The sequence below is a fragment of the Salvelinus fontinalis genome, chromosome 11 (assembly GCF_029448725.1).
Source record: "Salvelinus fontinalis isolate EN_2023a chromosome 11, ASM2944872v1, whole genome shotgun sequence".
NCBI lineage: Eukaryota > Metazoa > Chordata > Actinopteri > Salmoniformes > Salmonidae > Salvelinus > Salvelinus fontinalis.
The window spans coordinates 53,503,789-53,523,739 of NC_074675.1; the positions used below are offsets into that span (position 1 = coordinate 53,503,789).

A 19,951-nucleotide genomic window follows, 5' to 3' on the forward strand; every position below is an offset into this window, starting at 1 on the left:
TTACCACATCCTCATGATCCGTCTTCGTGTTTACCACATCCTCATGATCAGTCTTCATGGTTACCACATCCTCATGATCCGTCTTCAGGTTTACCACATCCTCATGATCCGTCTTCATGTTTACCACATCCTCATGATCCGTCTTCAGGTTTACCACATCCTCATGATCCGTCTTCATGTTTACCACATCCTCATGATCAGTCTTCATGTTTACCACATCCTCATGATCCGTCTTCAGGTTTACCACATCCTCATGATCCGTCTTCAGGTCTTTTCCAGGAGACTTTCAGTACAAACAAATCTTCTGCAAGAAGTCGAAGCAGTGGGTGGTGAAGAAAGTGTACGAGAGGATTGTCCGCCTGACTGTAGAGTGCAGAAAGGACCAGACTGTTGTCTACAGCGAGCCTGAGTCACAGCTCCTCACAAACCCAACATCCCTGCCAACATCACCGCAGCGTCAAAGCCTGCTAAACCAGATGCCATTACCCAACACAAGAAGAGGTTCACCAGCTGAAGAACATTCTGGAACGTGGAACATTCAACCAACACAACATCCATATTCAATAAGACTGATGTTGTGGTATATTATAGAATGAGTAGAATGCTCACATCTGCATTGTGGTAAATATATTGTTAGCTGTTGTACTGTACATATGTATATAATGGTGTTTTACATTATTGTTTTTTTACAAGTGTACTGACAAGTGATTAAATTATTCCAGCTGCATCAGAAACCAATAAAGTGTTGACTTCAACTTCTGGATCAATTCATTGTGATATTCATGAAATGTATTTGGATCAACTAGCTTCAATCTTACTGCTAAAAACAAATGATGCAGGGAGTTGGTGTATCATTTAAATTGATTTTTGGGGGGGCAAGTAAACATGTTTCAATAAAACTATAGATTAGTCTGTCAATATAGCAAATAAGTAAACATGGCATGCGTTCAAGATGTTTATTTGCACTGGAGACTGGTGCGTTTTCACAGCAGTATGCAGGAACAGTTACGCAATGTATGATATATATATATTTATGATATATATGTAGTATTTATTAGAAGCGTTAGTAGTATATTTTTCTTCTACTATATATATATTATGCCCAACACAATGTCCCATTATTGATGGGGCATTGTGTGTGTGTGTGTATATATATATATATATATATATATATATATATATATATATATATATATATATATATACAGTAGAAGAAAACTATCACAATGAAGTAGAAGAAAAATATGCTACTAACGCTTCTAATAAATACTACATTTCTACAAAGGGAATACTTGTATATGATGTGTTTGGGTGGTGAGGTGTTCAGAGTCACTTTGATACAAGGGTTGTTATGGGACCTTTCACATCTCCTCTTGAAAGTCATCAACTTCTTTGTATCCAAGCGGTTTTGTGTGTGTGAGAGAAAGACCAACATGCTATTACACATTCATGGGCAATCGTTGTGTACTGTCTGTGTTCCTACTGTAGCAGCACGGTGTGGAATATGAGACATCTCACAGACACGCGTTAGCTAGCGAGCTACAACACACAGGTATAGTTACTCCGAGACTATTATGAGTCATCAAGACAAAGTCGTTCCTTTACTCTCCGCCATTATCATCAAACATATATCCAGTTTTGTTCCTAATGAGAGGCACTGGGCCTAGGTAGGCTAGTTAGCTAGCTAGCTATAACGTTAGACTACCGTACATTTTAGGTGTAGCAAGTACACAGCTATCTAGATAAACTTGTCTAGCTTGCCTTGTAATGGTACTATTCAATCATCAAATTGTACTGTACTGAACAACACTGCCTCGTGTAACAAAGTGAGCTTATATTGCTAGCTAGCTACCGACAGCAAAACAACTTACTCGTTTGTTATTTGTCCTCTGAGTCCTGGTCCAGCTGGTCTAGGCTGCTACCGCCGCTTGCTGGTCTCGCCAGTTGTTTTTCTCTCCGTCTCAACTCTTCTTCGGTGTATTCCAGCTCAAATAAATAGGACCGTATGTTCCTATGTAAACATAACAAATAAATGCTGTCGTCCATCTCTTCTTGGAAAGAGGGAATTAAAAGAAGCAACCGTTGTCATTATTTAGCCGTCTTGGATAGACAAGTCCATGGTAAAATAGCTTACATAAACCTGTAAACTAGTACCTCCCCCGTTTTGGAAAAGCCTTCAAGGGTTTGAACAAGGAAGTATTGCTCCCATCAGGTTGTAGTCTTTACAAAACCAGGACAAAAGAGTCAACTTAGATATCCTGCAATGTGCTTGGCAGATAGGAACATCGTTGAGGCAAGTCCAATGACTCTTATGAACAAGGAGAACAATATCTACTCGCTGATAGCGTGATCGTGTAATCGGCGAAACACAAAGACCACAATAATTGTTACAGAACATGACAAACATATTTTTTTAGATCAGCAGGCTCAATCAACCAATGACGTCACACCTCTCATCACTATGTAGGGAGACTGGAACACCTCTCATCACTATGTAGGGAGACTGGAACACCTCTCATAATGTAGGGAGACTGGAACACCTCTCATCACTATGTAGGGAGACTGGAACACCTCTCATAATGTAGGGAGACTGGAACACCTCTCATAATGTAGGGAGACTGGAACACCTCTCATCACTATGTAGGGAGACTGGAACACCTCTCATCACTATGTAGGGAGACTGGAACACCTCTCATCATTATGTAGGGAGACTGGAACACCTCTCATCATTATGTAGGGAGACTGGAACACCTCTCATCATTATGTAGGGAGACTGGAACACCTCTCATCATTATGTAGGGAGACTGGAACACCTCTCATCATTATGTAGGGAGACTGGAACACCTCTCATCATTATGTATGGAGACTGGAACACCTCTCATCACTATGTAGGGAGACTGGAACACCTCTCATCACTATGTAGGGAGACTGGAACACCTCTCATCACTATGTAGGGAGTCTGGAACACCTCTCATCATTATGTAGGGAGACTGGAACACCTCTCATCATTATGTAGGGAGACTGGAACACCTCTCATCATTATGTAGGGAGACTGGAACACCTCTCATCATATGTAGGGAGACTGGAACACCTCTCATCATTATGTAGGGAGACTGGAACACCTCTCATCACTATGTAGGGAGACTGGAACACCTCTCATCATTACATAGGGAGACTGGAACAGCTCTCATCATTATGTAGGGAGACTGGAACACCTCTCATCATTATGTATGGAGACTGGAACACCTCTCATCATTACGTAGGGAGACTGGAACACCTCTCATCATTACGTAGGGAGACTGGAACAACTCTCATCATTATGTAGGGAGACTGGAACACCTCTCATCATTATGTAGGGAGACTGGAACACCTCTCATCATTATGTAGGGAGACTGGAACAGCTCTCATCATTATGTAGGGAGACTGGAACACCTCTCATCATTATGTATGGAGACTGGAACAACTCTCATCATTATGTAGGGAGACTGGAACACCTCTCATCATCATGTAGGGAGACTGGAACACCTCTCATCATTATGTAGGGAGACTGGAACACCTCTCATCATTATGTAGGGAGACTGGAACACCTCTCATCATTATGTAGGGAGACTGGAACACCTCTCATCATTATGTAGGGAGACTGGAACACCTCTCATCATTATGTAGGGAGACTGGAACACCTCTCATCACTATGTAGGGAGATGTACTGGGCCGTTTGCACTACCCTCTGTAGTGCCTTACGGTCAGATGCCGAGCAGTTGCCAAACCACTCGGTGATGCAACTGGTCAGGATGCTCTCGATGGTGCAGCTGTAGAAACTTTTGAGGATCTAGGGGCCCGTGTCAAATCTTTTCAGTCTCCTGAGGGGGGGAAAGGTTTTGTCGTGCCCTCTTCACGACTGTCTTGGTATGTTTGGACCATGATAGTTTGTTGGTGATGTGGACACCAAGGAAGTTGAAACTCTCAACCCGCTCCACTACAGCCCTGTTGATGTTAATGGGGGCCTGTTCGGCCCGCCTTTTCCTATAGTCCACGATCAGCTCCTTTGTCGTATTTCGTTCTAACTTAGTTTCATTCTAACTAACTGTTTCATTCTAACTCACTGTTTCATTCTAACTCTTTCATTCTAACTCACTGTTTCATTCTAACTCTTTCATTCTAACTCACTGTTTCATTCTAACTCACTGTTTCATTCTAACTCTTTCATTCTAACTCACTGTTTCATTCTAACTCTTTCATTCTAACTCTTTCATTCTAACTTAGTTTCATTCTAACTCACTGTTTCATTCTAACTCTTTCATTCTAACTCACTGTTTCATTCTAACTCTTTCATTCTAACTCACTGTTTCATTCTAACTCTTTCATTCTAACTCACTGTTTCATTCTAACTCTTTCATTCTAACTCACTGTTTCATTCTAACTCACTGTTTCATTCTAACTCTTTCATTCTAACTCACTGTTTCATTCTAACTCACTCTTTCATTCTAACTCACTGTTTCATTCTAACTCTTTCATTCTAACTCTTTCATTCTAACTCACTGTTTCATTCTAACTCACTGTTTCATTCTAACTCTTTCATTCTAACTCACTGTTTCATTCTAACTCACTGTTTCATTCTAACTCTTTCATTCTAACTCACTGTTTCATTCTAACTCTTTCATTCTAACTCACTGTTTCATTCTAACTCACTGTTTCATTCTAACTCACTGTTTCATTCTAACTCACTGTTTCATTCTAACTCTTTCATTCTAACTCACTGTTTCATTCTAACTCTTTCATTCTAACTCTTTCATTCTAACTCACTGTTTCATTCTAACTCTTTCATTCTAACTCACTGTTTCATTCTAACTCTTTCATTCTAACTCACTGTTTCATTCTAACTCTTTCATTCTAACTCTTTCATTCTAACTCACTGTTTCATTCTAACTCACTGTTTCATTCCAACTCACTGTTTCATTCTAACTCTTTCATTCTAACTCACTGTTTCATTCTAACTCTTTCATTCTAACTCACTGTTTCATTCTAACTCACTGTTTCATTCTAACTCTTTCATTCTAACTCTTTCATTCTAACTTAGTTTCATTCTAACTCACTGTTTCATTCTAACTCTTTCATTCTAACTCACTGTTTCATTCTAACTCTTTCATTCTAACTCTTTCATTCTAACTCTTTCATTCTAACTCTTTCATTCTAACTCACTGTTTCATTCTAACTCACTGTTTCATTCTAACTCTTTCATTCTAACTCACTGTTTCATTCTAACTCTTTCATTCTAACTCACTGTTTCATTCTAACTCTTTCATTCTAACTCACTGTTTCATTCTAACTCACTCTTTCATTCTAACTCACTGTTTCATTCTAACTCACTCTTTCATTCTAACTCACTGTTTCATTCTAACTCTTTCATTCTAACTCTTTCATTCTAACTCACTGTTTCATTCTAACTCACTGTTTCATTCTAACTCTTTCATTCTAACTCACTGTTTCATTCTAACTCTTTCATTCTAACTCACTGTTTCATTCTAACTCACTGTTTCATTCTAACTCACTGTTTCATTCTAACTCACTGTTTCATTCTAACTCTTTCATTCTAACTCACTGTTTCATTCTAACTCTTTCATTCTAACTCTTTCATTCTAACTCACTGTTTCATTCTAACTCTTTCATTCTAACTCACTGTTTCATTCTAACTCTTTCATTCTAACTCACTGTTTCATTCTAACTCTTTCATTCTAACTCTTTCATTCTAACTCACTGTTTCATTCTAACTCACTGTTTCATTCTAACTCACTGTTTCATTCTAACTCTTTCATTCTAACTCTTTCATTCTAACTCACTGTTTCATTCTAACTCTTTCATTCTAACTCACTGTTTCATTCTAACTCACTGTTTCATTCTAACTCTTTCATTCTAACTCTTTCATTCTAACTCACTGTTTCATTCTAACTCTTTCATTCTAACTCTTTCATTCTAACTCACTGTTTCATTCTAACTCTTTCCTTCTAACTCACTGTTTCATTCTAACTCTTTCATTCTAACTCACTGTTTCATTCTAACTCACTGTTTCATTCTAACTCTTTCATTCTAACTCTTTCATTCTAACTCACTGTTTCATTCTAACTCACTGTTTCATTCTAACTCACTGTTTCATTCTAACTGTTTCATTCTAACTCTTTCATTCTAACTCTTTCATTCTAACTCACTGTTTCATTCTAACTCTTTCATTCTAACTCACTGTTTCATTCTAACTCTTTCATTCTAACTCACTGTTTCATTCTAACTCACTGTTTCATTCTAACTCTTTCATTCTAACTCACTGTTTCATTCTAACTCTTTCATTCTAACTCTTTCATTCTAACTCACTGTTTCATTCTAACTCACTGTTTCATTCTAACTCACTGTTTCATTCTAACTGTTTCATTCTAACTCACTGTTTCATTCTAACTCTTTCATTCTAACTCACTGTTTCATTCTAACTCACTCTTTCATTCTAACTCACTGTTTCATTCTAACTCACTGTTTCATTCTAACTCACTGTTTCATTCTAACTCTTTCATTCTAACTCACTGTTTCATTCTAACTCACTCTTTCATTCTAACTCACTGTTTCATTCTAACTCACTCTTTCATTCTAACTCACTGTTTCATTCTAACTCACTCTTTCATTCTAACTCACTGTTTCATTCTAACTCTTTCATTCTAACTCACTGTTTCATTCTAACTCACTGTTTCATTCTAACTCACTGTTTCATTCTAACTCACTGTTTCATTCTAACTCACTGTTTCATTCTAACTCTTTCATTCTAACTCACTGTTTCATTCTAACTCACTGCTTCATTCTAACTCTTTCATTCTAACTCACTGTTTCATTCTAACTCACTGTTTCATTCTAACTCTTTCATTCTAACTCTTTCATTCTAACTCTTTCATTCTAACTCTTTCATTCTAACTCTTTCATTCTAACTCTTTCATTCTAACTCTTTCATTCTAACTCTTTCATTCTAACTCTTTCATTCTAACTCTTTCATTCTAACTCACTGTTTCATTCTAACTCTTTCATTCTAACTCACTGTTTCATTCTAACTTAGTTTCATTCTAACTCACTGTTTCATTCTAACTCTTTCATTCTAACTCTTTCATTCTAACTCTTTCATTCTAACTCTTTCATTCTAACTCTTTCATTCTAACTCACTGTTTCATTCTAACTCTTTCATTCTAACTCACTGTTTCATTCTAACTTAGTTTCATTCTAACTCACTGTTTCATTCTAACTCTTTCATTCTAACTCACTGTTTCATTCTAACTCTTTCATTCTAACTCTTTCATTCTAACTCTTTCATTCTAACTCACTGTTTCATTCTAACTCTTTCATTCTAACTCACTGTTTCATTCTAACTCTTTCATTCTAACTCTTTCATTCTAACTCTTTCATTCTAACTCACTGTTTCATTCTAACTCTTTCATTCTAACTCACTGTTTCATTCTAACTCTTTCATTCTAACTTTTTCATTCTAACTCTTTCATTCTAACTCACTGTTTCATTCTAACTCACTGTTTCATTCTAACTCTTTCATTCTAACTCACTGTTTCATTCTAACTCTTTCATTCTAACTCACTGTTTCATTCTAATTCTTTCATTCTAACTCTTTCATTCTAACTCTTTCATTCTAACTCTTTCATTCTAACTCTTTCATTCTAACTCTTTCATTCTAACTCACTGTTTCATTCTAACTCTTTCATTCTAACTCACTGTTTCATTCTAACTTAGTTTCATTCTAACTCACTGTTTCATTCTAACTCTTTCATTCTAACTCACTGTTTCATTCTAACTCTTTCATTCTAACTCTTTCATTCTAACTCTTTCATTCTAACTCACTGTTTCATTCTAACTCTTTCATTCTAACTCACTGTTTCATTCTAACTCTTTCATTCTAACTCTTTCATTCTAACTCTTTCATTCTAACTCACTGTTTCATTCTAACTCTTTCATTCTAACTCACTGTTTCATTCTAACTCTTTCATTCTAACTCTTTCATTCTAACTCTTTCATTCTAACTCACTGTTTCATTCTAACTCTTTCATTCTAACTCACTGTTTCATTCTAACTCTTTCATTCTAACTCACTGTTTCATTCTAACTCACTGTTTCATTCTAACTCAGTTTCATTCTAACTCTTTCATTCTAACTCACTGTTTCATTCTAACTCAGTTTCATTCTAACTCTTTCATTCTAACTCACTGTATAACTCAAAACGATCTAAATTGTTTTCAATATTCCTGCCAGTCCCTTGATGTTTAGTCCCTTATTGAGAGTACCTCTCCTCTGCTTTCCGCTTCTATGTTATGACAAGGAAAATAACTAGCTACAGAACATATTGACAAAGGGACTCTGTGGTAAGAATAGTACTTTAAATGATCTGCCAGAAGCTATTTGCCTCATTGCCTTTAGTGATGGCTCTCAACTATAAATTGGCTTCATGTTATGCTTGTTTTGTTTCCCTTTTTTTGCATCTAAATTGAGGCTTGTTTTTTTAGGGAGAGATGGGCTCTCTCACAGTATAGCTTCTTCATGGGTAAAAGGCCCTACTGCAACCCTCCAAATCTTGTTTCAGAGAAGCAATGCATATTAAGATAAAAAAATAAAAAACCTATGCATCACTCATGGCTTCTGCATTAAGAATTTCAAGGCTGAAATATGATAAGCTGTCAGCAAAGCGAGCTCCATCAGACTGGAATGGAATCCCCATACGCCATTTTATTTCAACTCGCATTCGGAGTCCGTCAAGTGGAAAATGAAGGTAAACTGAAAAATTGCTTACTTTGAGTATGTCTCCTTCTCTTGAAGGGGTTACAGGCAGTTGGGTCTAACCCTAACCTTCTCTGGCAGGAAATACAAGGCATTTGGGTCTCACCTTAACCTTGTCTGGTAGGAAATACAAGGCAGTTGGGTCTAATCTAGCCCAAGATGTATTCTTAAGGAGCTTAACGTTACCAATATTGAGTTGCACCCCCTTTTGCCCTCCGAACAGCCTCAGTTCATCGGGGCATGGACTCTACAAGGTGTTGAAAGCGTTCCACAGGGATGCTGGCCCATGTTGACTCCAATGCTTCCCACAGTTGTGTCAAGTTGGCTGGATGTCCTTTGGGTGGTGGACCATTCTTGATACACACGGGAAACTGTTGAGCGTGAGAAACCCAGCAGCATTGCTGTTCTTGACACACTCAAACCAATGTGCCTGGCATCTACTACCATACCCCATTCAAAGGCACTTCAATCGTTTGTCTTTCCCATTCACCCTCTGAATGGCACACATCACAATCCATGTCTCAAAGAGAGACAGCCGGGGGATAGTCGACGAGCCTGGAGACCGACGAGAGTGGGGACGGATCATCGCATACGCGGCCCGGAAGTGAACGGTTGCCAACCCTGTGACTATGGACCCGGAGTCGGGGTCCGAGGGGGCGCCGGAACCAACCTCACCTGGTGAACCAGCAGAGGAGGAGCCCATGTTCCCCTCCTCGATTTCGAGGGACCTGCTGACACACCTGCCCTGAGCCCCCTGATTGGACAGTTCGGGACCACGCAGTGGGAGGATCAGAACTTGAAAGCCATTGCGGACCAAGTGATAGCGGTGGATGACCAGCTTCTTCCGGGGGTGAGTGACTGGTGATAGCTCCATTTCCAAATCAAAAATAACCTCATGTATCAGGTGACGCACAAACAGGGGTAACTTCGAGAGGTGCTGTTGCTGCCCCCCACCCGGTACGTCAGAATCGTTCTTCGGTCACTGGCCTGGGATGAGGCGGGACGTGGAAGACTATTGCCGCAGCTGCCCGGAGGTGCCAAATCACCACCCCAAAAGCACACCCGCTGGTCCCCCTACTGATCATCGGAGTGCCGTTTGAATGCATCGCCATGGACATAGTGGGTCCCCTGGTAAAAACAGCCCGAGGACACCGATACATCCTGGTAAAAGTAGATTATGCCACCCAATATCCCAAGGGGATTCCCCTACGGGCGGCAATCTCCAAGGGAATCGCCCGGGAGCTGTTCCACCTCTTCAACTGGGTGGGCATCCCAAACGAGATCCTGACCGACGAAGGTACCCAGTTCATGTTCCGGCTGATGAAGATTTGTGTGCTCTCCTACAGATAAAGCAGATCCGGATCTCTGTCTTTCACCTGCAGACGGATGGGCTTGTCGAGCGGTTCAATAAGACGCTCAAACAAATGCTGCGGAAGGTCATCGAGCGGGATGGGAAGAGCTGGGACCATCTACTACCCCACCTAATGTTCTCGATCTAAGAAGTGCCCCAAGCTTCCACTGGGTTTTCCCCTTTTGAACTACTCTAAGGGAGGAGACCACGCAGCCTACTGGACCTCGCCACTGGAGGTGTGGGAAGCTCAGCCGACCCACTTGTGGAACACGTAGAGACGGTGAGGGAGCAGATGACAGCCATATGACCAGTGGAAAGGGACCATATGGTGAAGGTCCAGCGCACTCATGCCAAGGTCTACAATCGGGGGACACAACCCAGAGAGTTCCAGGTGGGTGACAAGGTGTTATATTTAATCCCCCTGACAACATGGCACGGGCCGTACGAGGTGATAGAGAAGCTGGGACCCGTAAATTACCATGTACGGCAGTTGGGGAGACGGAAATCCCAACAGATTTACCACATTAACCTATTGAAGAGGTGGCACTTGAGGACAGCCTTGGTTGTGTTGTGGTCAAAACCTAGGACATCAACGGGACCTGTGGTGGTACCGAGCAGTGCAGACCTCCCATTGCCCCTCACGCGGCGGTGGCTCCCTCTGCTGGACGTGCCAGGTCTCGGCGGGTCCTCCGGCCAGGACTAATTGGGGCTGATTGCTCACCGGCCGTACAGGGCCCATAAGGCTGCCTGAAGGGCAGCACAGGGGAGGTTGGATGTAGTGAGAGGTTGCTACCGGATAGACTTCCTCACGGTCTGCTTGAACCGAGAGGCTCAGTGTTCTACCCCAGAGAACACAGTATTCCTCGGAGCCCTGAAGACGGTAACCCAGAAGAGGTTTGCTGTAGGAGACCGGTTTCTTTTCTTTTTCTTGTCAGAAATAAAAACCCTTGAAACTGAGGAATCATACTTGTGTCTGGTCTGTGTAAACGTTTAGATCAAACCCCCTGGTCTGCCACAGTGTATTATATAAACATTTGCATATATTCATATGTGTATCATCAAACTAGTGGTGGATGAAGTGAAAAGTTCTCCATAGAGTAAGTTGTACAAGAATGAAGAGTAAATCTCTTCAACACTGTGCAGTCATTGGCCTTTTCATTTCTTACATGTCCATTATCCATTTCAATGTATACGTTTATAAAACATGTACCCATTTGCTGCCACTCAAAAGAAAAATAACAAAGAAATACATTCAGAATTTAAGTGAAAATAAATGAAACCTGTAAACAAAAAAAATAAATGGGCCTCCACCCCAACCTCCCATCTCATTCCCCAACCCCACCCAGCCAACATGTCTATACAGCCCCAACCTCCCATCTCATTCCCCCAACCCCACCCATCCAACATGTCTACACCCCCCACCCTCCCATCTCATTCCCCCAACCCCATCCAGCCAACATGTCTATACAGCCCCAACCTCCCATCTCATTCCCCAACCCCACCCAGCCAACATGCCTCCACCCCCAAAATCCCAACATCCCAACATCCCATCCCCCAACCCCACCCATCCAACATGTCTCCACCCCCAACCTCCCATCTCATTCCCCCAACACCACCCAGCCAACATGTCTCCACCCCCAACCTCCCATCTCATTCCCCCAACCCCACCCATCCAACATGTCTCCACCCCCAACCTCCCATCTCATTCCCCCAACCCCACCCAGCCAACATGTCTATACACCCCCAACCTCCCATCTCATTCCCCCAACCCCACCCATCCAACATGTCTTCACCCCAATCTCCCATCTCATTCCCCCAACCCCACCCAGCCAACATGTCTATACAGCCCCAACCTCCCATCTCATTCCCCAACCCCACCCATCCAACACGTCTCAATCCTCACCCAGCCCCCACCCCACACACACACAGAAATCGAGTGTGTGTGTGTCCGCCTCGCAACTAGGGTTGCTCGTCAGTCACCTCCCGGCAACCAGAGAAAACTCTCCCCATACCACCCCTTCCCCATGGGCCTGAAAGCAAAGAAAGTGAAAAATAATCAAGTAAGCTTTGTCTCTGTGACTGGTACCAAACTTTTGACTGGTGCTGTACACGTCTCTCACAGTTGAAGTGTACCTATGATAAAAATTACAGACCTCTACATGCTTTGTAAGTAGGAAAACCTGCAAGATCGGCAGTGTATCAAATACTTGTTCTCCCCACTGCATATACATATGTATATGTTGGGCTTTATGGACTGTTTAACTGTATGTGTTGGGCTTTATGGACTGTTTAACTGTATATGTTGGGCTTTATGGACTGTTTAACTGTATATGTTGGGCTTTATGGACTGTTTAACTGTATATGTTGGGCTTTATGGACTGTTTAACTGTATATGTTGGGCTTTATGGACTGTTTAACTGTATATGTTGGGCTTTATGGACTGTTTAACTGTATGTGTTGGGCTTTATGGACTGTTTAACTGTATATGTTGGGCTTTATGGACTGTTTAACTGTATATGTTGGGCTTTATGGACTGTTTAACTGTATATGTTGGGCTTTATGGACTGTTTAACTGTATGTGTTGGGCTTTATGGACTGTTTAACTGTATATGTTGTGCTTTATGGACTGTTTAACTGTATATGTTGTGCTTTAACGGAGGTTATTCTTGACAGAGTCAAGTATATTTGTCGAAGCCTCAATTGTTTCTTGACGAGCACCATTCATTCTCGCTGTCGATAATTGTAATGTTATTACGTTTCATAGTAACTGTATCCACTGGTGAATTGGGTAGGTAGTGAGTTGATTGCAATCTAAGAGCCAACATCTTCTCTTGCGGCAGTCCTGCCTGCCAGCAGTAATCTTCTCTGATTCATTGAGAGATTCAAGGACCTATCATCGTTAAGTAACATAATAGATGCAAAGCATTAAATATTTAAATTCATGCGCTTCCAAATTAATTTAGTAACTTTGTCCCAGAAGCATTTAACTGCAGGGGTACTCCCAGATCATATGGAGGAATGTGCCTACCTTATTTAGTGGACCAACTATTCGCAGTCTTTTCCATCTTACTTTAGGCTCTATAAAGCATCACAGTGCAGCAAATAACACGGTGCAAACGCTCTCCCCAAACGTATATATTTACCTCTCTCCAAACGTATATATTTACCTCTCTCCAAACGTATATATTTACCTCTCTCCAAACGTATATATTTACCTCTCTCCAAACGTATATATTTACCTCTCTCCAAACGTATATATTTACCTCTCTCCAAACGTATATATTTACCTCTCCCCAAACGTATATATTTACCTCTCTCCAAACGTATATATTTACCTCTCTCCAAACGTATATATTTACCTCTCTCCAAACGTATATATTTACCTCTCTCCAAACGTATATATTTACCTCTCCCCAAACGTATATATTTACCTCTCCCCAAACGTATATATTTACCTCTCTCCAAACGTATATATTTACCTCTCTCCAAACGTATATATTTACCTCTCTCCAAACGTATATATTTACCTCTCTCCAAACGTATATATTTACCTCTCTCCAAACGTATATATTTACCTCTCTCCAAACGTATATATTTACCTCTCTCCAAACGTATATATTTACCTCTCTCCAAACGTATATATTTACCTCTCTCCAAACGTATATATTTACCTCTCTCCAAACGTATATATTTACCTCTCTCCAAACGTATATATTTACCTCTCTCCAAACGTATATATTTACCTCTCTCCAAACGTATATATTTACCTCTCTCCAAACGTATATATTTACCTCTCTCCAAACGTATATATTTACCTCTCCCCAAACGTATATATTTACCTCTCTCCAAACGTATATATTTACCTCTCTCCAAACGTATATATTTACCTCTCTCCAAACGTATATATTTACCTCTCTCCAAACGTATATATTTACCTCTCCCCAAACGTATATATTTACCTCTCCCCAAACGTATATATTTACCTCTCTCCAAACGTATATATTTACCTCTCTCCAAACGTATATATTTACCTCTCTCCAAACGTATATATTTACCTCTCTCCAAACGTATATATTTACCTCTCTCCAAACGTATATATTTACCTCTCTCCAAACGTATATATTTACCTCTCTCCAAACGTATATATTTACCTCTCTCCAAACGTATATATTTACCTCTCTCCAAACGTATATATTTACCTCTCTCCAAACGTATATATTTACCTCTCTCCAAACGTATATATTTACCTCTCTCCAAACGTATATATTTACCTCTCTCCAAACGTATATATTTACCTCTCTCCAAACGTATATATTTACCTCTCTCCAAACGTATATATTTACCTCTCTCCAAACGTATATATTTACCTCTCTCCAAACGTATATATTTACCTCTCTCCAAACGTATATATTTACCTCTCTCCAAGGTGTTCTTACCTCAGATCCCTTAAGAACAAGTGTTCTCTACTGTATCGAGACAGGCTTTCACATCCCACTGCTCCCACCAAGTGTTTCTTATGTAAGAACCCTTACTTTTTTAAGAGATTAAAACAACAGGAGCTGCAGTAATTACAATCAAGTGTATTGCAGAACAATACAGCCCTGGAAGTCATTGAAAATGTCCATTATGACAAATCAGGAAGCGTAGTGTTATGACATTAGGCGTAACCTAGTAACACATGTTGACGTAGACATAAGAAAAATCCTACTTTATGTGCCACAAAATCTGTGCTGACTTACTATGCCCATGGAAATCACGTTTATGGGCATATCGAAACTGTGAATAAAAATGTTGAATGTTTTCGGGTAACTGATGTATGCACAGCTTATCAATTTGGTGTGTCTGTTGCTCTATGACACTGCTCAGGTGTAACCTATTGTGTTGATTGCCTCGCACTGCTTTTCTGTTTTCAGCCTTCCATCATTATCATTTAGCATCGTATCTCTTAAATTATTAGGTTAAAGCACACAGGCTGCACAGTATTGGAGCAAAGTTGTCTTCCGAAACTCTATTAAAGCCGGCAATCCTCAGTTGAAACAATAACAAAGCATTTTTTCCGCCTCTGTTTTTGGTTAAAAAAAAGATGAGAGATGGGCCTGGAGAAATGTAACCACTCCTAAATTCATAGACAGAGCTATGGATGCAAGGACCATCCATGATATCAAAAGTATAGTTTTAAAGACCACGTGCAGTTAAAAACGTGATTTCTTGTGTTTTAATATATATACAGTATTTCCACACTATGAGGTTGTAATAATCCAGCGGAAAATGATGATAATGCCCTTTTATTGTTAGAGCTGTTTTGGTGGGATGGAGTTTTGGCCTGCCTGGTGACATCATCAGGCTGTAATTAGTTAATAGACCAATAAGAAAGGGAGTTCCAAACCTCTGCCAATAACAGATTATTTTCTGTTTTTTCCCTCCTGACTCAGACCACTCCCAACTAAATTCTTGCTTAAGAAATTGTTATTTGCTTAGAATATATTTTTGTTTCTTTTTGACCATTTTAATTGAAAACAATCACAGTAAGGTACTTAATTGTTACCCAGAAACTATTTGATATTGAGATTTTTTTTTTTTAAACAGCTGCATTGAACCTTTAAGCATATTTTGAGGCATATTTTGAGGCTATGCAGTGTTTGTTTTACATGTACAATGTTTACTAACATTGGAGTAAGACAAGCTTATATTTTGGGTTCTGATTTTGTACGGCTTATATAAGGAATATATAAGTTATATTCTTCAAAAATCAATGCCTATCTATAATTACTTTAAAAGTCCAAAATGCATGTACCAATCCCAGATTGTCCCTTTAAAGACCCGGTAGAGTCGTGTGTCAGGTAGAAGGGTTTTGCCAGGCCTGTCTGGGAGTGGACAGTCTGGACACACTCACACAGCAAAGTGGAAGGGGGAGTGTAGTCCGTTCCTTACAGCAGGGTGTAGTAGGAGCCATTTGAATGCTGATTTATTTATATCTCTTTATTGGTCTAATCAATTATCCCCTCATTCAGAACTTGCTGAAAATAAATACATTCCCGTGAGAAAAAATGTATTGACCAAAAATATGTATTTTAAACCAAAAAATCTCAACGTCTTTTGCTCGTAGGAACCAGCAACTATTGTGCAATAACACTGATCACATTTTTTCATGCTGCTACAGTGTAAGATTCAGCAGCTGTTGTTCAAAAACGATATGAAACACAATAACATTTTCATTCTGACTGCACTGGGCCCTGATGGTAGGCATAGAATACTATGCCTAGAGACATGACTATTCCGATCAGCCACAGCACTGGATGAGCAAGTTGTTTATGTTCATGCTAGAACCACTTAATTGCATTTGTGAAATTTTTTGAACTGCTGTTAATACATGCTATCACTGTAAACAGATACAATGAACTCCAACTAATGGTGCTGCAGTTTATAAACCCAACGTGTCACCGTTAGGGTTGTGGCGGTCATGACATTTTGTCAGCCGGTCACTGTCATGGAAATAACTGCCGATCAACGCTACTTTGTTGCAGAATCAGCAGTTAATGTTTCAAATGGAGAAGCAATTATCTAAATTAATTTATATAAACAAAGGATCCTGGAGGACTGTGGTAACATGATGATCCTGGAGGACTGTGGTAACACACTGTTGATGATCCTGGAGGACTGTGGTAACACTCTGTTGATGATCCTGGAGGAGTGTGGTAACACACTGTTGATGATCCTGGAGGAGTGTGGTAACACTCTGTTGATGATCCTGGAGGAGTGTGGTAACACTCTGTTGATGATCCTGGAGGAGTGTGGTAACACTCTGTTGATGATCCTGGAGGAGTGTGGTAACACTCTGTTGATGATCCTGGAGGACTGTGGTAACACTCTGTTGATGATCCTGGAGGACTGTGGTAACACTCTGTTGATGATCCTGGAGGACTGTGGTAACACTCTGTTGATGATCCTGGAGGACTGTGGTAACACTCTGTTGATGATCCTGGAGGACTGTGGTAACACTCTGTTGATGATCCTGGAGGACTGTGGTAACACTCTGTTGATGATCCTGGAGGACTGTGGTAACACTCTGTTGATGATCCTGGAGGACTGTGGTAACACTCTGTTGATGATCCTGGAGGACTGTGGTAACACTGTTGATGATCCTGGAGGACTGTGGTAACACTCTGTTGATGATCCTGGAGGACTGTGGTAACACTCTGTTGATGATCCTGGAGGACTGTGGTAACACTCTGTTGATGATCCTGGAGGACTGTGGTAACACTCTGTTGATGATCCTGGAGGACTGTGGTAACACTCTGTTGATGATCCTGGAGGACTGTGGTAACACTCTGTTGATGATCCTGGAGGACTGTGGTAACACTCTGTTGATGATCTTGGAGGACTGTGGTAACACTCTGTTGATGATCCTGGAGGACTGTGGTAACACTCTGTTGATGATCCTGGAGGACTGTGGTAACACTCTGTTGATGATCCTGGAGGACTGTGGTAACACTCTGTTGATGATCCTGGAGGACTGTGGTAACACTCTGTTGATGATCCTGGAGGACTGTGGTAACACTCTGTTGATGATCCTGGAGGACTGTGGTAACACTCTGTTGATGATCCTGGAGGACTGTGGTAACACTCTGTTGATGATCCTGGAAGAGTGTGGTAACACTCTGTTGTTGATCCTGGAGGACTGTGGTAACACTCTGTTGATGATCCTGGAGGACTGTGGTAACACTCTGTTGATGATCCTGGAAGAGTGTGGTAACACTCTGTTGTTGATCCTGGAGGACTGTGGTAACACTCTGTTGATGATCTTGGAGGACTGTGGTAACACTCTGTTGATGATCCTGGAGGACTGTGGTAACACTCTGTTGATGATCCTGGAGGACTGTGGTAACACTGTTGATGATCCTGGAGGACTGTGGTAACACTCTGTTGATGATCCTGGAGGACTGTGGTAACACTCTGTTGATGATCCTGGAGGACTGTGGTAACACTCTGTTGATGATCCTGGAGGACTGTGGTAACACTCTGTTGATGATCCTGGAGGACTGTGGTAACACACTGTTGATGATCCTGGAGGACTGTGGTAACACTCTGTTGATGATCCTGGAGGACTGTGGTAACACTCTGTTGATGATCCTGGAGGACTGTGATAACACTCTGACCCAGTATTAGTAAGTACAGTAAGTACAGCAAGACCAGAAGGTTTATCTTTTCCATATTGGGTCAATGAATACTGACTCTCCATCAGCCATATTGTTATTGGACGTAGAAAAAGCCTTTGTCTGCCTAGAGTGGCAATATATATTGCCTGTTCTACGGCATATGGGTATTGAGGAACAAATCCTTTATGCCAAACCATGGTACAAACTGTCAAAATACACTACCAGTCAATAGTTTTAGAACACCTACTCATTCAAGGGTTTTTCTTTCTTTTTTACTATTTTCTACTTTGTAGAATAATAGTGAAGACATCAAAATGATGAAATAACACATATGGAATCATGTAGTAACCAAAAAAGTGTTAAACAAATCTAAATATATTTTTCTTCAAATAGCCACCTTTTGCCTTGATGACAGCTTTTTACTCTCTTGGCATTCTCTCAACCAGCTTCTTGAGGTGGTCACCTGGAATGCATTTCAATTAACAGGTGTGCCTTCTTCAAAGTTCATTTGTGGAATTTATTTCCTTCTTAATCCGTTTGAGCCAATCGGTTGTGTTGTGACAAGGTAGGTTTTTTTTTTTTGTACTTGGCACAGACTACCAAATATATCCATATGCATATGTACTGCTCTGTGTGGGCAATGCACCTCAGTCATTATCTAACCTACTCAGCGTTTTTTATGACTACAGCTCTATATCTGGATATAAAATCAACAGGACCCTGAACGATTCAGAGCTGCCTCTAAACAGCCCCAGAGTCCAACATTTGAACGATTCAGAGCTGCCTCTAAACAGCCCCAGAGTCCAACATTTGAACGATTCAGAGCTGCCTCTAAACAGCCCCAGAGTCCAACATTTGAACGATTCAGAGCTGCCTCTAAACAGCCCCAGAGTCCAACATTTGCGCTACCTGGGAGTAGAATAATATCCTCCTTTACAATCAACAGTCAAAAACAACTTCAACACCACCTGAAGAAGAATAGTCTGTTGTGGAAAGATGGGAGCAAATCCCAAACTATTTTCAGGCTCGAGTTTCGACAATTAAAATTGATATATAGCCGTGGATCAACTTTTATAGTTCCATGATCACTCTTTCAACACCAGCAGGATACTGGGATAGGATACATTCTTTACTTACTAAATTAATTTGGAAGAGGAAATTCCCCCGTAATAAATTCTCGACACTTCAGAGTAGAAAATGTTCAGTTGGCCAAAACCTCCCAAAATTCAAATTCGTTTTTGGGGGGGGGCTTTCATCTTACGTCATAGTTACATCCTGATATAGCTGTATTCTGGCGCCCCCTGGATGAAAAACTAGTTGCCTATCATAGACTCCAAGACAGAATCTATTCTGATATCCCTCTTCAAACACTGCAAACTCAAATTCGGCCCTATCATCTCACAACTTATCTCAGTCTGGTGCCTGGTTGGTAATCAGACTAAAATCAATCTGAAATACCATCCTCACCTCCCCTTATTTCACAACCACGCTCTCCAACTGAGTGGTCGACCTCTCCTTTCATCAATGGTCTGAAAGAGGGATTCATACTACCTCAGATATCACTGAAGGCTACTATCTGCTTTCCAAGACCCTCTGTTGCTTTGTGGAGTCATATGGAATCCTCTGGGGACGTGAATGGT

At 40.6% G+C, this 19,951-nt stretch overlaps 1 protein-coding gene across 5 annotated transcripts in view; it reads left to right on the forward strand.

Moving 5' to 3' along the window:
* LOC129865935 (glucosidase 2 subunit beta-like) overlaps positions 1 to 19,951 on the forward strand; it is a 316,514-nt gene that overhangs the window by 201,641 nt on the left and 94,922 nt on the right. Inside the window, exon 15 of one of the 5 annotated variants that reach the window (XM_055939022.1) lies at positions 269 to 710. The exons of 3 other annotated variants lie outside the window; for them this stretch is intronic. In XM_055939022.1, the coding sequence (XP_055794997.1) occupies positions 269 to 409 (141 nt within the window). In that variant the 3' untranslated portion in view covers positions 410 to 710. Of the gene's footprint in view, positions 1 to 268; positions 711 to 19,951 lie in introns of those variants that run through there. One more of the 5 variants, XM_055939025.1, reaches the window with a different exon arrangement.